This window comes from Toxotes jaculatrix, chromosome 16 (assembly GCF_017976425.1).
Source record: "Toxotes jaculatrix isolate fToxJac2 chromosome 16, fToxJac2.pri, whole genome shotgun sequence".
NCBI lineage: Eukaryota > Metazoa > Chordata > Actinopteri > Toxotidae > Toxotes > Toxotes jaculatrix.
In genome coordinates, this window is record NC_054409.1 from 4,540,098 (window position 1) to 4,559,188 (window position 19,091).

Genomic DNA, 19,091 nt, shown 5'->3' on the forward strand with positions numbered 1-19,091 from the left:
GAGGATCTGTCCTCTTGTCACGATCGGAGGCACCCGTAGATATTAGCCGCGCATGCGCGAGCATGAAAGGCACGTAAAGTCCGCCATCTTGGACAGCTATTTGCGAAGTGTATTAGGTTTCATGTAAACAGGCAGATACTGGCTAGTTTCTTAGCCAAATGCACATAAGATTTTGTTAACTGTAGTGGATTATATACAAAAATTTAATTAATTTAATCCAGACTCTTGTATATAATCCAGTGGCGATGAATGAGACGAATGGTATCAGGCAAGTCTTGAAACTTTACACTAGTGGACCAAACACATCCGATTGCGATCTGGACGACTGGGAAAGTAGAGAAATAAAAAAATTGAATTTAAGGATCATGTCTGATGCCATGGTTGAGGTTGAACTTGTCTGTTAATTAGTGTCTAGATACCTACCATAAAGAATGGAAAGAGTCTGAGGCTTTTTCTAAGACCAATGCACTTACACTACTCAGATTTGTCACTTCATTTCTTATCACTCTCTGGTCTCACATGCAAGTTGGTAAAATGTGGTAAAATGTTGGTAAAGGTGTTATTTTTTTTCTTTGTGGGTGAAGAACCACCCCTACCCTGCCTCTGATTGGCTCTAACAGTTTCTCTTAACTATCTCCTGAACCAGTCCACTGCAAATGGCCTGACATATGCTCCTTAACACTTTACAGAGGGACAATGTTAACCTCAATGACTTTGAAACACTCTCCTGCCCTCTAGAGGCCATTCTGTATATTTTGGGAACTGCTCTTGCAAACCACTTGTTGGATAAAAGAGAACCATACAATCATATACTACTCCACCTTACATCCCACTGCAACCCACGCATGTCCACTTGGGGTCAAAAACCCAGACAGGATGTCCAAAATTCCAACTTCCCGAGATCGTATAGATTCAGGGTTGGTGCCGTTTGGATGTGGAGTCCAAAAATACCTGGATAGGAATTGCTTCCAACTCTCTTGTATCTTGAGGGGGGAAAAAAGTTATTCAAGAGAGACTCTTCCCGGGGGTTGTGCTTGGAATGGAAAATGCATCACATTGTTAAGTGTGCACAGTCTTGTTTCATGGTCCCATGTTGCTGATCAGGAATACAGATTGTATCTTGTATAGACACAGTTTGTCAGGGCCTGTTAACACTCACACAGACAGGTGACAAATGAAAGGAAAACCTGAATATATGAGCGGAGAGCCGCAATGAATGTAGCTGCTTCCACGCAGGTGAACTACATGGTACAGTTTAATAATGAACATCCACTCATAAAAATGCAAAGCAGGCCCAGCTGGTTCTGATTTTGTATCAAGATGGAAGAAGAAATGAGGAATAGGAACAGTGACTAAAGTGACATCTGCATTTAGGTCCACAGGAAAGACGTCAGCAAATAGAGAAATTGTGGTTGCCAGCTCACATTTGATGAGCTAGATGCTCGTGCATCAGTGTGATGTTTAAGGACAAACAGGTGACAGAGGATGTCACTCCAGGACGTGATCAAACGGTCAGCGACAACAGTCCATCCACAGTGACACAGAGAGGGGTGTTAAAGCAGGACTGCAGAGCATAAAGCCCTCATTACAAAGGTGACTGTACATCTGAGAGTTCAGTGGCGCAGAAACCAGAGGTCCTTACAGACAAATGGAAAACGGTGATATGGTCAGTGAGTCATCCTTCACCATATTCTCCATGAGTGAAGGAGTGCGTGTGTGGTGGCATTAAGAGAACGGTACAGGCCTGAATGCTAGACCCCTACAGTGAAGGGATCCAGCAGCTCTGTTATGCCGTGGGGGTCACTGTAAATCAATACCAAGCTGTTCTGAGTGATCACCTTTATCCTATGATGAAACAGTTCTATTCTAAAGGTATGGGGTCTCTTATAGGATGGCAGCGCCCCCATCCATAGGGCAGTATGAACATGATGTGAATCATATGATGTGACCTTCACAGTCACCAGATCTCAACCCAGTTGACCACCTGTGGGAGATTTGGGACCAACCACCATCATCCAAAAACTAAATGAAGGAATATCTTTATGAAGAATGGTGTTCATCCCTCCAGTAGAGTCCAGAGACTGAGAGAATGCATGCCAAGGAACTGGCAGCACGTGGTGACCCAGCACCTTATTGAGATTATATTGTACAGTTATCTTGGTTTTTTTCTTTGACACCCGTCTGAATCTGATCTGAGCTTTTGTATTAATGTAACACATCTGGCGTATTTTAAGGGAAAAAAGGAGGATTTTGATACATGGTAATGTTACAATAACATAGCATAGCACACAACATGCCAGTGTTTTGGCATTTTAATGCCAAAGTTTATTATGACAGGGGATTTTTGTCCCTTTAACCCCTGCTTGTCATCTGATGGTTTTATATACACACAGGTCATTTCTCTACAGTTAAGGAGATAATTTGTGTGAGCCTCGTTTAGAATTGTCATTGCTACAACCTGACGTTTCTTAAATATGTTTCATCATATATTTATTTTTATATATATTTATGTAGATCTTAGCAATTTAGAGCTGACAGATATATTACAGGTGACATGTAGTTTAAAAACAAACAAAAAAAAAAGATATGCAGTGCAACGATGAGTGTCACAGACAAATTCCCACCAACGCAGTAATATTACAAGTAACCAGGAAGCTGCTTCCTTTCAAAATAATAAAAAATGTCCATATATAGCCCATTATGATGTTGAGGAAAATCTGAGCATGCTTCCTCCATGGTTGGTAAATTGGAAAACATGTCTATAAAAATGACTGGAATTTCCCTTTTTTGGAATCTGTGTTATTTCAGCTGACATTGCACATACATAAGGCATATTTAGACATTTCTTTAAGTTTCACATTACCACACACCAAACTAAATGTCAGACATTATGATTCTGCATTAGAATGACTGTAATATAATATTGTCAGTGGGAGTAAATGTGGCAGGTCGATCCATCCATGGTGAGGTGGATGTCAAGAAAAGAAAAAAATAAAAGACAAATATCTGAGTGAATGAATTTTCACTCAGGCTTGTCTTGATATGCTTTGGTAATTCCCACCAACTAACCTGCAGATCACTGATTCAGATCAAGCACAGAGGGATTCTGGATGAGATGATAACAGAAACCAACAACAATCAATAGATTCTGTTTTAGTTGATTTCCATAGATGTTGGACAGATGTTACTTTGGTTGACAACAGAGACGAGTAGTACTGACTGAAAATAAGACATTTTCAGAAAAAGGCACACATCAGTTAAGAAGGTTTTCGAGCCAGTGAGTGGAGTCACCTTGACTCTTAATATATAAAACTAATAAAAAAATTATGCAATTAAAAAAAAAAAACAGACAAACAATACAATAGGCCTGGATGCCAGTGACAACCAGAAACATAACAGCATTAAAATAATTCTATTCAAATGTGTTTCTTCACACACACACACACGCCAAAGCACTGTTGGGGAATAATACAAGAAAGTGGCTCAGCTCTTCAGAATCCAGCTAAAAGCTTTTACTACAAACGACGAGGTTAGCAGATTTACGACCATGCATAATAAAGTAGAGTGGCGGTCAATGAGGGAATGGTAGTACCGTCGATTCTAGCTGTGGTAGAGGCGAATGCGCTGGGATATGTTGCCGCGGCACAAAGGGCAGTTCTGCACAGCGTCGCTGCACACCTGACAACAGCATACGTGACCGCAGGGCAGGAAGATGACCTGAGCCTGGAGACAGGGAGAGACAGACACAGAGACACAGTCAGTCATCTGAAAGAGGGTGGACATTTAATATTTGCACTTCATTATTCATTCTAAAGACTTTCAAGAGTGTTTTCAGGAGTACTTTTTTTTTTTCTGGAGGAATTGAAAAGCAATATGTTTGAAAAGTTTTTGGGTGCTATGATTTTAAATAAATAACAGAGCGGTGTTCAAAGTCTAACACTGTGGGTCATATGATCCTGTCATAGAGACAAACTGAGCCCTGTTTTTGTGTTTAGCGTATATATATTTGTTTTTCTATTTTGGTAAACTGGCACCATTAATAGAAGGATGAATGAGCTATTAGCAGTTCCTGTTTTCAATGTACCCATGGATATGCAGACAACTACCACTGGATTTCCCTGAGGTTAGGTAAGTCCTTGAGTTATAAGGAGTGTTTATAACTCAAGGACTGTGTCTAAGCAGATTTATGGATGTTCATTTTCAAATGAATTGGAAGACTATCATGTACTCTAAGTGTAAGTCACACTGAATATCAAGTTCTCCACATTCTTCTCATTATCCAATCACAACCAGCCTCAACAGAGCGTATGTCTCAACTGTCTGTTGAACACAGTGGCACAGATGTAGCCTGGGCATCAGATTGCGTTACTAAAACCGCATCATTGTGCTGGTGGCAGCATCATCTCTATCATCATCATCCTCCTCAGCGGAGGAGCTCTCTGTGTCGGATTTCATCCGGGAGTTGCCAGCCTTAGCGGAACTCGTCGGCCTCGGGGGAGCTCATGCTACTGACAGGTCAGGTCTGTGCTGCGGTAACTGAACTTTGAGTCTTTTCAAATTGACTTCCTGGTTTGATTTTTTTTTTGTTCAGTTCACATTTGTGGAGAAATGTGGTCACCCAGAGCAGACTTCTTTCTTCTGTGTTGATAAAAACCGGACCGAACTGAACTGAGCTGGGTCTGCAGGGAAAACTAAACAAACTCTTTTTGTCAAGTGAATGAACTGTGTGATTGAATCATACACACACACACACACACACACACACCGTCAGACCCACTAATACTGGCTAACCTGCCTGAATTAATACAACAATTGTAAATTGCTGCTGCCTGTGCTGCTGAAAGTCAATAAAGTTTAGGGTACAAACAAAACAAAACTGGAAAATAGTAGAAACAACAGCTTCCTGATAAAATAGGTGAGAACAGACTGTATTTAGTTCTGTTATACATCAGTGACATCTCACTCCTGTGTAAACTTCAGGTACCACATTCCTGCATGAGACATGTTAGCATCACTGGTAAACACCTCTGAGTGTAGTAGAGGTTATTACTGAGACTGAAGGCACTCTCTGAGTGCTTTCCTTACCCCTGTCTCCATGCAGACCACACACTCAGAGCTCCCAGGTCCCTCCACAGGGCTGGGGGCTGAGGGGGTGACAGGAGTCCCCGGGGTGAGAGGTGGGCTGGAGATCTGGACGGTCGACGTGTTGGGAGGAGATAGAGGACGGGAAGCTGATGGAGCTGTAGGGACGATTTCTGCTGCCTCATCACGCTGGACAGTCTTACCAGTTCCTGGTAAAGGAGGACACCGTCAGTGGACAACAAACAGCTGCTGTAGAATTAAATGCCCAGTCTTTAGCTATGAGTGGGTTTCAATGCCCTGGACGTCCCCTTCTATTCTAAACATGGATCCAGCTCTTCTTGGATTATAGCTGTCAGACACGCATGGCATGCATAATCAGTGAATGTGAAATACATGTCAAACCTTCTATTTATTTTTTATTTTTTGTTTTTAAGCTTTTAAGCTCATTTTCTCCCATTCTAGGGAAAATCAGGTCATAATTAAATAATAATAATATAGAAATTTTCAAAACACAAACTGTCAATTTAATCAAAGGATAAAAAATACAAAAAACATTGATTAAAAAAGAGTGAATAGTAAATAAAAATAAATAAAAAATAGGAAAATTACATTAAGTACTTAACTTATAAAAGACTATATTCATGTTTTTACAGTCTTGTGCTCTTACCCCTGTTGGCTGATGCAACATGTGTGTGTGTGTGTGTGCGTGTTGTATGTTGGCTGTATGTTATCATGACTGAGACTCCTCCACGTTGCATATCCCAGTGTGAGCACTGATGATTTCATTTGCCTTGAAAACCCACATCAGAGTGCAGATTGACAAATCGCCACTCTGTTGCCACGGGAACCGTGTCACTGTAGGATGTGCGCAACTGTACCTTCAGGTTGGTGTTCCTGGGCCCAGTTCAGAAGAGCTTTCTGGATTCCTAATTCATTGATGCCGAGCTGAAAACAGATAAATGAATCCTGATGATTATTCTGCAAGTTCTTCAATAATTCATAAATCTATTTTTATCTATTGTCTAAGCAGCAGGCAGCAGTTAGGTGATAATTCTCTATGGGTTTGTCACTATAATCAATACCTTTCACATAAAATGCTACGAACTGATCATGGCAACAGCTGATTATCTGTGGAAACTGATAGACATGTTAGTGATGATGCTGCAGACAGACCTTCTTAAGGTCAGAGGAGTTCATGTGGCGAAGGGCCTCAGCTGTCACTCGATGATGAGCCAGGATGGGCAGGTAGTGCTGAGCCGACAGTTTGCACAGCAGGCTGACTAACTCGTTCTCAACTCCCGCCTCCTACAACAGCGCAACAGTTTCAGAACAGTTTTAGAACAGCATGCTCAGTTTTCAAACGTCTCCTACGTGTCCGTTGTGTGCCCAGCTCTGCATTGTACCTGCATGCGCAGTGACATGGGCTTGGCATCCAACAGTCTCTGATACTGGATCATCCAGTAGTTCTGCTGGTTGGACTCGGACTTCAGCTCCATCTCCGCCTGGTAAACACACAAGGGTTAACTGATCTTTTTCAGCGGTGTGTAACAGACGTGCTTTAACAGCGAATTGATGACATAATGAAGGAAAAGCATGAGGCAATGCTGGATACGGCAAGAGCAGAGAAATGAACCTGACCTTTGACAAAATACAGTGACCCTCTGAGACAGACTCAACAAGGCCAGTCAAAAAAACAGACCTCAGCACCTGATCTAACGTTTCCAGCTCGATTTCGAATGAACCTGATCGGACCAGTGAATTACTTCACGTTTAACCTGCTGAATCTCTGCTGAGTGAGAGAATAATTGTTGATCCCACCCCCCCAGGAGGCATCCTGAAATATCCATTTGCCGCAAAATAAATCACTGGAAGAAACGAAACGGGAAAGGATATCCTGCTGGGACACACAGAGTTGTCATGAAGTTTTAAGATAGTAAACATATACATTATTTATTCACTTCAGTAGACACATTTATTTCAATATATATATATATATATCACTTACTTATCAATTTAATATAGGAAGATAGAGATTTTTATGTGTCATGTATTATCTATTTAATTTCTTCAACGCCCTGCACCACCCTACAACACATCTAATATCCCATTTACATATGGCATTCAAATATATTCTGGCACACAAATAATGAAATAATCCTACATTTTTGTTAAACCCCTTGAATCAAAGCTGAAATTCAAATCCACTGTGGCGGTACACAGAGGCAAAATTATGAATCTTGTGTCACTGTCCTAATGCTTATGGACACAACTGTATAATGCTATTGATAGGACCCTAACATACTATCAATCATATGTTTGGACATGGTGTTCCACCAAACTGGAAGAATCCAGCTCAGCCCTGGCAAGTCTGTGTCTTAAAACACATAGTTAAGGACGTTTTACCATGTCTTTACTATTTATGGCCAATCTGTCTTTATTAGCTGGCTAGGTACCACAGTCCTTTAAAGTCACTGTAATTAGGAGGAGTTCGTCATCATCAGACAAACGACTCGTCTCTGTACTTAGATCTCAGTGCTGCATTTGATACCACTGACCATCACATCCTATTACAGAGACTGGAACATTTAACTGGCATCAAAGGGGTACTCGCACTAAGCTGGTTTCAATCCTACTTATCAGATTCCACAAGTTAGACTTTATATAAAATATAAATATAATCTAAACTTCCATTTCTATGCAGGTGATACCTAATGGTATTTGTCAGTGAAACTTCAAACATGTCTTAAGGACATAAAGGCCTGGATGACCAATCATTTTCTCTTATTAAACTCAAAACTGAAGTTACTGTAATTGGCCCCAAGCAAGTTTGTGCTCTCTCATCTCTCATCTCTCACCTCCTGACCACATCTCATGGCCCCTTAATCTGGAAAGGCTGTTGTATTTCCCAGTTCTGATCCTTGTCTAAAATTTCTCTTTCTTTCTCTCTCTCTCTTGCTCCTTCTTTCACTCAGACTATGCCTCTGCCTTGCCTCCACCCCTCCAGGCTGTGGTTGAGATGTCTTCACATTCTCTCTCCTCTCTCAACCCATCCACCCAGTTTTGCTCAAGGTTTCTTTCGATTAAAAAAAGGAGTCACCACGCAGTATAAACATGCCCCGAGGTAAACAGTTACAATCTGTTTTGCAGTCTTTTGCGTTTCCTCACCAGAATCTGCAGCAGCTCCTGCTCTCTCTGGTCCTTCTGCTTCAGCAGCTGCTGCAACATATCACTGAGAGCTGTGCGCTGCTCCACCAGAACCTCCTGCACACCCAGACACAGACACATTCATTAGTAAATACTCAAAAAAGACTTAAAGGTAAAGACTTAAAACATCAGCCTGCCTCTGATATGATAACTACTATCATCACTCTATTTTAATTAGTGGTGCATTGTTTTGCATTGCACACTATGTACCTCACTGCACACATTGCACACTATGTACTTCTATAGAGGTACACAGTGTGCAATGCAAAGCAATGCCCACTATTGTTCTTCCGGTTCTTCTTCTTCTTCTTCCGTATCGATTTTCAGTTCGCTACTCCTCCCACACCGTTGAGCGCACATCAACAAATGATACATCAAAATGTGTGGCTCGATCTAACTCGCTATGCCTGTATTTTTCTATTTCTATTTTTCACCAGAATATTCACGTTTTGCGAAGTAATTCATGAAAAACGGAGCAAATTTTTCCCATAGAGAATGCATTGGAAAATTTCAAAAAAGTCAGCAAATTTTCCTCCTTTTTCAAACATCTACTGCTCTGGCATACTTTCACCTAGAAACACCGTTCAAATATTAAAATGTAGACACAAGTCTCGTGTATTCAGGTTGTATTCAACTTTTTCCTAAGTTGTTTAGTTTTTGAACTGTGAGCCTGTGAGTGTGCATTGCGGAATGTTCCAGGCTAGAGTGGGAGCTTAGAGTGTGAAAAAAAAAACTCTGAATTTTTTTCTTTACACGACGACTACGGATACACATTTTACTCTACACAGGTGAAACTCTCCAACATTGTAGCCACACTTGTCCTGTTTCTCACAGTGTGTTTACTTTTTCTGTAGGATTTAATGTTTTTCATTAGTGTGCCTTTTAGCGACAAGAGGAGCTCTTAACTGCTCCATTGACTCTAATGTAAATGGAGAACAGGATTTTTGGAGAAAAGCAGAAGATCCCCTTTTTTAAACTCACTGTGAAATCCACATTTTAGACAGTAGGACCATAAAAAAATACATCACAGTGTTCCTCTTGTGGCTTTGATGGTGAAAAGTTTGTTTGGCGATATCATGTTTTGTTTTTGAAAAAGTAGCAGTAGTTCGGCAGGCGCGAATGCTCTTCAGAGCCCCCGCACAGAACACATACAGACTCATAGAGACACACACACAGTAAATAGTGTTGACAAAGACACACACACTCAGACAGACTCGCACAAACATACACAAACGCACAATGGCACAATATTTTTTACTTCTAATTAGTCTCTTGAACATCTGCATCATACAATGATAAATAGCTGCAATGGAGCAATGACATGGAAATAACCAAAATAAATTAGATATTAATCAAGAGAAGGAGGTGGGGGGGTAAAATAAATATGGGAAGACAAAGAAAGAAGACGGTGACACCCACCTGCAGGTTCTCAGAATCCAGACTGCGTCTTTTAATCTCAAGTTTAGTCAGCTGCATTAATTCACCCTCTATGAGCTTGATCTGGGGACAGTGGAGAAGCAAACGTGAAGCTAGCAGAGGGGGCGGGGGGGACATGCTGCTGCGTTCAAAGTCAGGATGAAAACACTGGTACAAATCTTTACACACAGCACCATTTAAGCTCTCCTATAACATGAGGTTGCATGATTTCCTTAAACCTATATTAACTCAAGTTTTGGCCACTTTGGGGGCATTTTGTGATTATGGGGTTTGGGAGTGTCGATTGATGAGGGAAAAAAAAAATGAATGAAAAATGATTTTAGCATCAGGCTGCAACATAACAAAATGTAAAAAAATGTCTGTCTGCTGTTTGGTGCTGGAACAGCTGCCTACTATGGCTGGAAAATGGGAATGATGAGTGGTGAGGGGAAACAAAAAACAGTAAAGCTGCAGGCTGGAAAAAGCTTTACGTAGTCGTGAGTCACTCGCAGCCTCGGGCCTTAGACCGAGGCAAACTGGTGTCAGATTTGACCCTAACCCCACCCATCTCCACCCGTCCACACGGACCTGGTTGCGAATGTAGCCGTGTACAGAATCTTTCTGCAGCTGCAAAGCCTGGAACGCTGCTTTCTGCATCTCCTCCTGCAGAGAATCAATCAGAGGACATGACAGGCCACCGAGCCTGGCTGCTGAAACAAGCTTGAGACTTCTTCTTCTGAGCTTTAATAACAACGGTGACATCAAGTGGGAAAATGTTAAGACAGAGTACATATTCTGGAACCACATACCTCCTGTAAGATGTGGGTAATCGCTTTAGATTTGTCCAAAGCTTGGAGGGACAGCATCTTATCAAACTTCCTGTCCAAATCCTCCATACTGTTCCAGAACAAAGGAAGACAATACAAACGCTGGGTTTACTACGCTTCTCAAAGCTTTGATTCGTTATGTCCACACAGGTATGCAATGTTACCACCCATCTGCTCAGATCTGGTGTCTGGTGCATTTGTGTGTTTGTTTGTGTGTGTGTGCATATTTAACCTCCTGTAGGCCTCAGAGACCAGGCTCCGTCTGCGATAGTCGTTGGCTTCCTGAAAGAGGCTCATAGTGTAGCTGTCTGACAGCATCTTTTGCATGGCCGCTTCACAAACACAAAGAGGGAAGAGAGGGGGGTAGAGAGTGGATTCGGATTTTTGGGAGGAAGAGAAGATGTGAGGGGAGGAATGGGGAGACAGCCACAAGAAAGGGACAAGCAGAATGAAAAGACAAACATTAAAAGCAGCGTTTGACATATCGATGACATTTAAAACATTTTGTTGACATTTCTCTACCAGGATTTTTGGAGCGTCAGATATGGAAATGAATTCATTTGATCAATGCATATGTTGTATTACAAGTATGTAGTACAGTTTAGGAAATCATCTTCTGAGGCATCATCAGTATTGAGTTATACAGAGGTGTTTCTATTATTTTGTCCACCCCCAATGAGGGTAGCAGAAATAAGAGAAATACCTCTCTGTGTAATGCAAATACACAACAGCACCACAAACTACATGCTAACAGAAAATAATTGAGAAGCACTGCATTAGACAGATGTAGGTGTGTATGTAGATGGACACACTCATTTAACAATTCCTCAGGACAACTTCACCTGAAGTTTGTGAGCCAAGCTTCTTACCTGCAACCTCTCTTTTCCTCAGCGAATTGGCTTCTTCTTGTGTGATGGCGGTCAGATGCTCCATACGGATCCTGTGAGGGACCATCAACAATGACTTTTTTTTTTATAGTAATAGTTTACTGACCTTTACCAGTAGCCAAAGTGCCGGACAGCTGAAAGTCATAAAAATATTCTGATATTGTACACATCACAGTTACTTTATTCCTCAGCTAAAGCTAATCTAAGTTATGCAGATGACCCCGAAGTACGGAGAAGAAATATACGTAACGCTACAAACAAAGTGCAGGGTTGGCACATAAATGCTGTGCATGCCAAACGCAGAAATTAATATTATAAAAAAAGACTCTGGGTCACTGCACACATGATGCTTTGAGCTCAATGCTAACGTCAGCATAACACATTTACAATGACAATGCTAACATGCTCCAAGCGGACATAATGTTCACCTTACTCAATATCTTAGTTTAGCACGTTAGCATGCTAACGTTTACTAATGAGCACTAAAAACAAAGTACAGCCGAGACTCATTTCTTTTCGCAGATATTAGATCCTAAACCAAAATATTGGACAATTACAATTTACAATTCCATTTGAGGTGGACATGAATGTCTGTATCCATCTGAAACACATCTCACCCAACCCAGAGATGTTCTGATCTCTTAGCTGTTCCACATTCAAGCTTTAGAACTTAAAAACGCTGGCTCTTTCACTATAGTTGTTGTTAAATTGTGATTGTAGATCTGGATGCTAGGAATCAGTCCACTCACCGATCTTCCTCCATGGCTTGAAGAAACTCGGTGCTCTTTTTCTGCCTGGAGAGACAGAAATGAACACACTGCATTTAGCATCTGTGGACACTTTATAAAGAAAGCATCGCACCCTCTCTTTACAGCAAATCACAGCTGGTTCTTTCGGGTCTTACCGGTTGTTGTCCATCAGCATGTTGCTGATACGGCTGGTAATGCTGTCTTCCGCTTGTCTGACTTTCTCCAGCACCAGCAGCCTCTCGGCCTCCTGAGCCCTCTGCTGCTGGCTGACTCCAAGCTCCAGACGCTCCTGCTCCTAAAAGTATCAGGCAGACACACATTAATGACACATTTAACTCAAGATGCCTTTGAGCAATTCTCATTAAACCCACTGGAGACAACCGAGCTGCTTCCTTCTGTTGAGTGTAAAAAAGGGTTAGAACCTAACAAATTGCCGCTTGCAGCTAAATTTCTCAGGAAGAATTTGCACATCAATTCCAGTTTTTGAGCTTTGAGTTTCATATTTCAAGTTCGTTTCCGCTCAAGGCAATCTGAGCCGAGGCGAAGGGTTCGGCGCCTTGGGGTTAGGGAGTTAGTTTAATAGAAAAACCAGGAGAAATATAGAAGGGTTCTAGGCTACCTCCTAGGACCTCAATAATAAAAATAATAATGTTAACAATAATAAGACTTAGACCTGCAGACAGATATTAATGGGGTCTTTGTCCCTCATGCAATTTGCACCTGGTGGCCCGCCAAGGCAATGCAGTTCAGACCTGGAGGCTCATGGGCACAATGCAAGTCTCAGGTTGGAACACCCCTCAGCACAGTCTTTATGCTGAGGGGTATTCCAAAAATCATGAGGGACCTCAGATGCTATGTGCAACAATCTATGAAAAAAATTCAGCCTAAGATGAGTTCCAAAAAGTACTCAAATATTTCAAATATTTTTTTAAACTTTGTGTAAAAGCGCCCCCTATTGAGTAATATGCAGCAAACAGCAAACTACTGGCCCAAGTTTCGTGTTGACAGACCTACGTAAAGATACAGCATCATTTTCCTTACCGCTTGCATTTTTGGGAGAATAAAAACCCTTTGTGAAGAACTTGGGATAATATCAATACAGTGCCACCTAGAGGTCGACTGGCACCAAAAATTTGCAGAGGGACTCAGAGGGTGATGAGTAACTACTGGACCGAGTTTTGTGTTAACAGGAATGACTGTTGTCAAAATCGAAGCAATGACATCCCATAGGCAAATATGTGCTATTTTTGTATGTATCTATTTTTTTTTGTGTATGTAAGGTACAGTGTGGAAGTCAGTGTGAAGCACTCACCCTGAAAATTTTATATAAATCATGTAACTTTCACGGTGTATGCTACAGTACCACTTTTACCATTTAACACTTAGAATGCTAATAAGCCGGGAGAAGCAAAGAAGGGGCAGTAAACAGTGAGCCTGGACAGGTTTTTTTTTTTTTTTTTTTTTTTAGGATTTTAAACACAGGCAGTGTATCATTAACTCCAACACAAGGATATAGCTCCAACAAAGAAATCTATAAAACAAAACGCATATCTACCAAACAGTGAGTGAGCGTGTGTTTTATTTACCTGTCGGACTGAGTTGAGGATGTTTTCCTTGCGGGAGGTGTTCATGAGAAGAAGCTGGGTGTGCTCCTGTCGCTTCTCCTCCATGTGCCGCTCAAAGGCCAATTTCTCCTGATGCTTCTGCTCCTGAGGGATGGAGGGGCAAGTTAAGAGTTTCCATCTACTGCATGTTCACATGTCTATTCCTTGTCATCTACAATCAACTGACTGTTCAGGATTTCAATGAAAAACCATGGATATCTGGAGTGAAACCTGACAGACACACACCTTTCTCTTCTCGTAGTCACTGAATTTGTTCTGCAACAGAAATAGAGCAAAAGGGTAAATGACAGCGTGACAACAGAAGGTCCACATAATCAACTTTACACAGTCATCAGAGGAGTGAGCCATAAATATCGATTCATTTCGACACCTGTACCGGGTCTTGAGTGTTTTTGTGTGTCACCCCTACTGTACCTGCCAGGCCTCCTCCAAGCCATCCCATTGGTCACAGTTCTGTTTGCCACAGTCATTCTCCAGCACTGGCAAGAGATACTGGGATGGGGGGCAGTACTCCTCTCCCAGCTCTGAAAACCACATCAGCCAAGAAATCCACCATATAAGTCTAAAATAATGTTCTGAGAAAACCTCAGCACCTTAACTTAAAAGAGATTTTCATTTTCTCACTTCAAGATTTTAATTATCTTAGCTGTTGTCCAGATTTATTTTAGATATAATCCTTACAGTTTCAGTCCTGGCTGATTTGGCGAAACCACTTTCATTTTTAACATGGCTCTATAATGGAGTTTAATCACAAACTTAACAGCAGTGCTTCAGTGCCCTCTCTAGCACAGTAGTAGCAGCTTGGCTGTAAACTCTTACTGGAACAATTGCTGGAAACTAGGTCTGTGGTGTAGGTGTGGTGTAGTGTTACAGAACTCTGGTCTTGGCTTTAAATATTCAACAGCTGCACAAAATTCAACAGACTCTGGATTTTACATTTTCATAGGATAACTCAGTACTAATTATATGGCAATAACCTACACTGATATGAATGGGAAACACGTAATGTCTTTGTGTGTGTGTGTATGTCTGTGTGTGTGTGTGTGGTACAGCAGGTAGCCTGAGTAAATGCTCACCGGAGCATAGGAAGCGTTGGATCTTTTCCGTCCCCTCTGTACACACAGATGCAGGTGGGTAGGACATCATAGCTGCGTCAAGTGTAAAGCTCTGTCTCAGCACACACACACACACACACACACACACACACACATGCAGTGTTTGTATAAAACCATATCCATGTTTTTAGCTTTCCTGTAAATATGCATCTGAGGATACACACCTCTAGGGTGCGGATGTAGGCCAAAGCTTTGGGGAGCTGGACAATGTTGTTATCACTAAGGTCCAGAGTGCGCAGGCTGCTCAAAGAGCCGATGGACGAAGGCAGCTCACTGAGACAGTTACCTTTAACGTAAAAACAAGTGATGGGGAAAACAACATAACCAACGTCATTTCACTCGTACGTCTTCTCGCTCATGGGGTAAGCAAAGCAGGAAGCATTATACCCTTCAAACTGAGTGTCTGCAGGAGCTGCAGATCCCCGATGGAGTCCGGCAGGGCCTTCAAACGGTTCTTCTCCACATTCAGAATCTGACATAAAATGGACACAAACGGATGATGAGCGCCATTCGTTCACACTCCGTGCCACAAGTCGAGCTCAGAGCAGGCTTTTTACCTGCAGTGACGACAGCTTCCCAATGTCTTCTGGGAGAGAGGTGAGCTTATTCTCATGCAGATCCAAAACCTGGAGGAGGGAGACAGGCGGATTCACTCAGAATTCTGCCTTCTAGCAGAACTATTTTTTTTTTGACACCATCATCATCATCATCAAATGAGATGCTGGCTGAAAGATCAACGGAAACAGGAAGACTTACTCTGTGCCTGTTGGGCTTCTCAGGTTTTTAAATGAGACAACATGTGTTTTTATTTCTCATCACACTTGAGTTTACATCACCTTTAAAGTGGCGAGAGCACTGATGTCACATCCTTTAGGCAGCAGGGACCTCAGCTCATTACTGTGGAGGATAAGGACCTGTAGGAGAGCGACAGGGGACACATCTGTTCAACCAGGGACGTACACACACACATACAGACTTTAATACGAATGCTTATTACACACACTGAAAAACAAAGAAATAGCCTGTAACTTCACAGGTGCACAGTGCATTCTTACCTTCTTCTGTAGCACCTTGCAAATGGAGAAGGCACTTGAGGGAACCTACGGCAGAACAGAGTTAAGACATCATTATCATTACTGATACGGAGTCAATGACACTGGGACAGCATTCCAAAGTTTGCCAAGGAACACTTGTTGTATAAGTAATAGCAGCAGTACAAGTGCAGGTCATAGATTATTTTTAGTCAATGTGCCTCTCAGCTGTCAACAGTAACATACTCACCTCTGGGAGCTCACAGGCTGAGATGTCCAGGATGTCATCAGCACCTGCCTCTTTAGACTGAGGAAACAAGGAAAAACACTCACTGGGTTTGTTTGAAATAAATCTTCAGATAACATAATGTGTTATCTTAACAAAAGACCTCAACGCCTGGTGGGGGGGGGGGGGGGGGGGCTTTGTAATGAATGGAAAAAAACATAGCTACCATATCTGTACACACATCATCTTGTTGTTCTTACCCGGCACAGCTGATATTCCAGTCTCTTTTGGGAGTCATCGCTCGGTTTCCTCTTTCTGAAGAACAGAGGCATTTCTGAGTCTTGCTTGTCCTGCTGTCTCTCTGTCTGCTGGGTTTCCCCCTCCTGCCCCTCCAACTACACTACAAGAGCTGCTCCGGACGACAGACAGGTTGGCAAACAGCAACGACCTGCTGCCTGCACAATGAGAAGAAAGAACAGTGTGATATTAAGCACTAATCAGATGAAGCAATACTCCATAATATTCACCAGCTAGCCGCTAACTTTGTCTTTCTGCTGTATGATGTGAGAGGCAGCTGCTTTCGCTGAACATATCACTATATCACTGTTGTAACCTGTTAGTTAGGGTGAACCATGACCAAGAGTTTTAAAGTGAATCTTATACAGATCACATACACATCATTTTCTGACATAAATGTCTCACCTCTAAGATTTAGAATAAGGATCACTTTGCCTCAGGCAGACAGAATACAGGAAGCAGCACTGTGTCCGATTTTGTTCAAAGTTTATACATATAATAATATTTGGGATCATGTTTGAACATGTGTATCAGTACAATTTCCACATAGCTTTCTAATACACACACACACACTGTTCTTTCTAGCCACCCCACATGCCCTTTGGTCCAATGAACATAATAAAATTTGTCACCACGTCATGTTTTATTCAAAATATTTTCATGTCCTCAGATACTATACATGATGGGGACACATTAAAATGGCTTGCAGTAGAGGCTTTTCATAGTGTTGGAAAACAGAAAGCATGTCTGTCTTACATCCTACAAGGTTTAGTGCGGCTAGTAACAATACTTGTCAAACTATTAATGCCAAAATATGGCCTCCGAGATATTTTTGAACATGAAGCTTTAAAAATAAGCACTCATTATTTAGACAAGGTCTGAACAAAATCGGAGACGGTACTGCAACAACCAGATCTGATTTGATCTGGATGATTTTAGATGAGAACCTGAAGGGTTACTGAGAAATCATTATGATCTGTTGACATAATAATCACAATTGAATTACCTATGCGTACACCTGATCAAATATAAAACAAAAGTATGTACATTTAAAAGAAAAAAAAGAATCAACCCAGATTTTCACATACTGTGAGCCAGAACATATGGTATTTAATTTGATATCAAAATGAGAATTTGTTATTTAAACACTAAAATTAATTAATTTCATTGCACATGACTGTGTAATGACAATAAAGTCTATTTTATTCTATTCTATTATTAAATGATTCACTGCAGAATTGACACTGCTGAAAATTGTTTAGACATTTAAAACCGGTTATAGATAGTTTAGGAAGGTTTAATTTCCATAGCAACTGATGATTATCACTTTAAAAATTTCTTGAGGTTGTAGTTTGTGGGCTGTGTTTTCACCGTAGTCTGTCTGACCTGTTTGTTTTTAATCATACATAAGATCAGATGCCCTACACCTCAAGCTGAAAATAATACAAGTCCTGTAACGTGACTCCGTTTTGAATCATTGAATGTTTTAGCGATACCGCACAGGAGCGTGCTCAGTTCTGTTGTGTGCTGTATGGAAGCAACACGGGCCCTGTGGGTGTGGATACGGGCCAAGAAGGAGGTGGGATTACTGGAAAGTACGTAGCTAATGTTATATAGCATTATTACCAAAAAATATTGCCAAAATGTGAACAACCCAGCTACAATTTGTACCTCATAACAACTACTATAAAGCCATCTATGCTGATCGGAATATCAACAATATGAATATTAGTTCGCTGTATGTACATCGCTTCAACGCTTCCCACCGGCATAGGGCTTAATGACTAGGATGATAAGGTTAGCTTCCCAATGACAGCATCCACTGGCTATGTTTAGCTAATACAAGCTAACAAAGGTAGAACGTCAACAACAAGCCATAAACTAAAACAACACGATGTCTAGTTAAGGAGTTACGTTAAACCAACTCAAAAATTTTATACTGACAGGCTTACTGTTGTTGCAGTTTGACTGCTCCTCGATCTTCTTTCGGTGGCTGGAAAAAAAAAAAATAATAACGGTTAAGTTCCGATGTTTGCTAACGTTGGACGTCAACAGTTAAAGCTAGTTGGTGAAACGGCCGAGTCAGTTCTCCAGGGCAGAACGGAAATCGAAAATACCTTCGCGGTTATTTTGTAGTTCATAAAGACACGAGAGTGTCCCCCATATGAACCATTTACAGCTGATCACTCCCCTCACGAAGGCTGCAAAATGAAATCACAACAAATAACTACCTGTTTCCTTCTTTTAGCTACAAGTCGATTGTAGCTATAAGCTGCGTGTCGCCCCCTACAGAGCGGAGTGTGCAGTGTCGTGACCCAAATAGTCTAATACGTCCAGTAGTATGTAGTCCACTCGGCCTATATACAAAATTTAATTTTGTACACAGAGATGCAAATTGAAAAACTATTTTTCGCAGATGAGACTATTGTATAATGCGTAAAACTAAATCAGCTCCACGCTTTCTGTTCACACGCTCAGTTCAGCATGGACATTCAGTGCTGCATGTTAGCAGTTTGTCCAGCAGAGGTCACTGTCTATATATTTTTTGTTTGGATTCACAGCGTGTAGGTTAGGAAACGTACTCTGTCCCTGCATGTGGTAATAATTACAATCTCAGTTTAGCTTTTTCCTA

The 19,091-nt window shown here is 41.4% G+C and overlaps 1 protein-coding gene across 3 annotated transcripts; it reads right to left on the bottom strand.

Moving 5' to 3' along the window:
• Positions 1-2,793: 2,793 nt before the first annotated feature.
• lrsam1 (leucine rich repeat and sterile alpha motif containing 1) lies at positions 2,794-18,684 on the bottom strand. Of its 3 annotated transcripts, none has more exons than XM_041059265.1 (26): positions 18,577-18,684; positions 18,404-18,452; positions 16,423-16,617; positions 16,187-16,243; positions 15,961-16,005; positions 15,742-15,819; positions 15,463-15,531; positions 15,293-15,377; positions 15,070-15,191; positions 14,867-14,957; positions 14,205-14,314; positions 14,016-14,045; positions 13,752-13,874; positions 12,321-12,460; positions 12,166-12,210; positions 11,399-11,469; positions 10,762-10,861; positions 10,512-10,599; positions 10,291-10,365; positions 9,706-9,786; positions 8,248-8,343; positions 6,486-6,584; positions 6,256-6,387; positions 5,961-6,027; positions 5,086-5,291; positions 2,794-3,723 (listed from the first exon to the last, which is right to left on the bottom strand). In XM_041059265.1, exons 3-26 carry the CDS (start codon positions 16,492-16,494, stop codon positions 3,601-3,603), a joined length of 2,205 nt encoding a protein of 734 aa, XP_040915199.1. In that variant the 5' UTR covers positions 16,495-16,617; positions 18,404-18,452; positions 18,577-18,684; the 3' UTR covers positions 2,794-3,600. The 3 variants fall into 3 exon arrangements, with proteins under 3 accessions (XP_040915199.1, XP_040915201.1, XP_040915198.1); XM_041059267.1 differs by having other exon boundaries at positions 18,412-18,452; positions 18,577-18,673; XM_041059264.1 differs by having other exon boundaries at positions 18,404-18,675.
• Between the last annotated feature and the right edge of the window lie 407 nt (positions 18,685-19,091).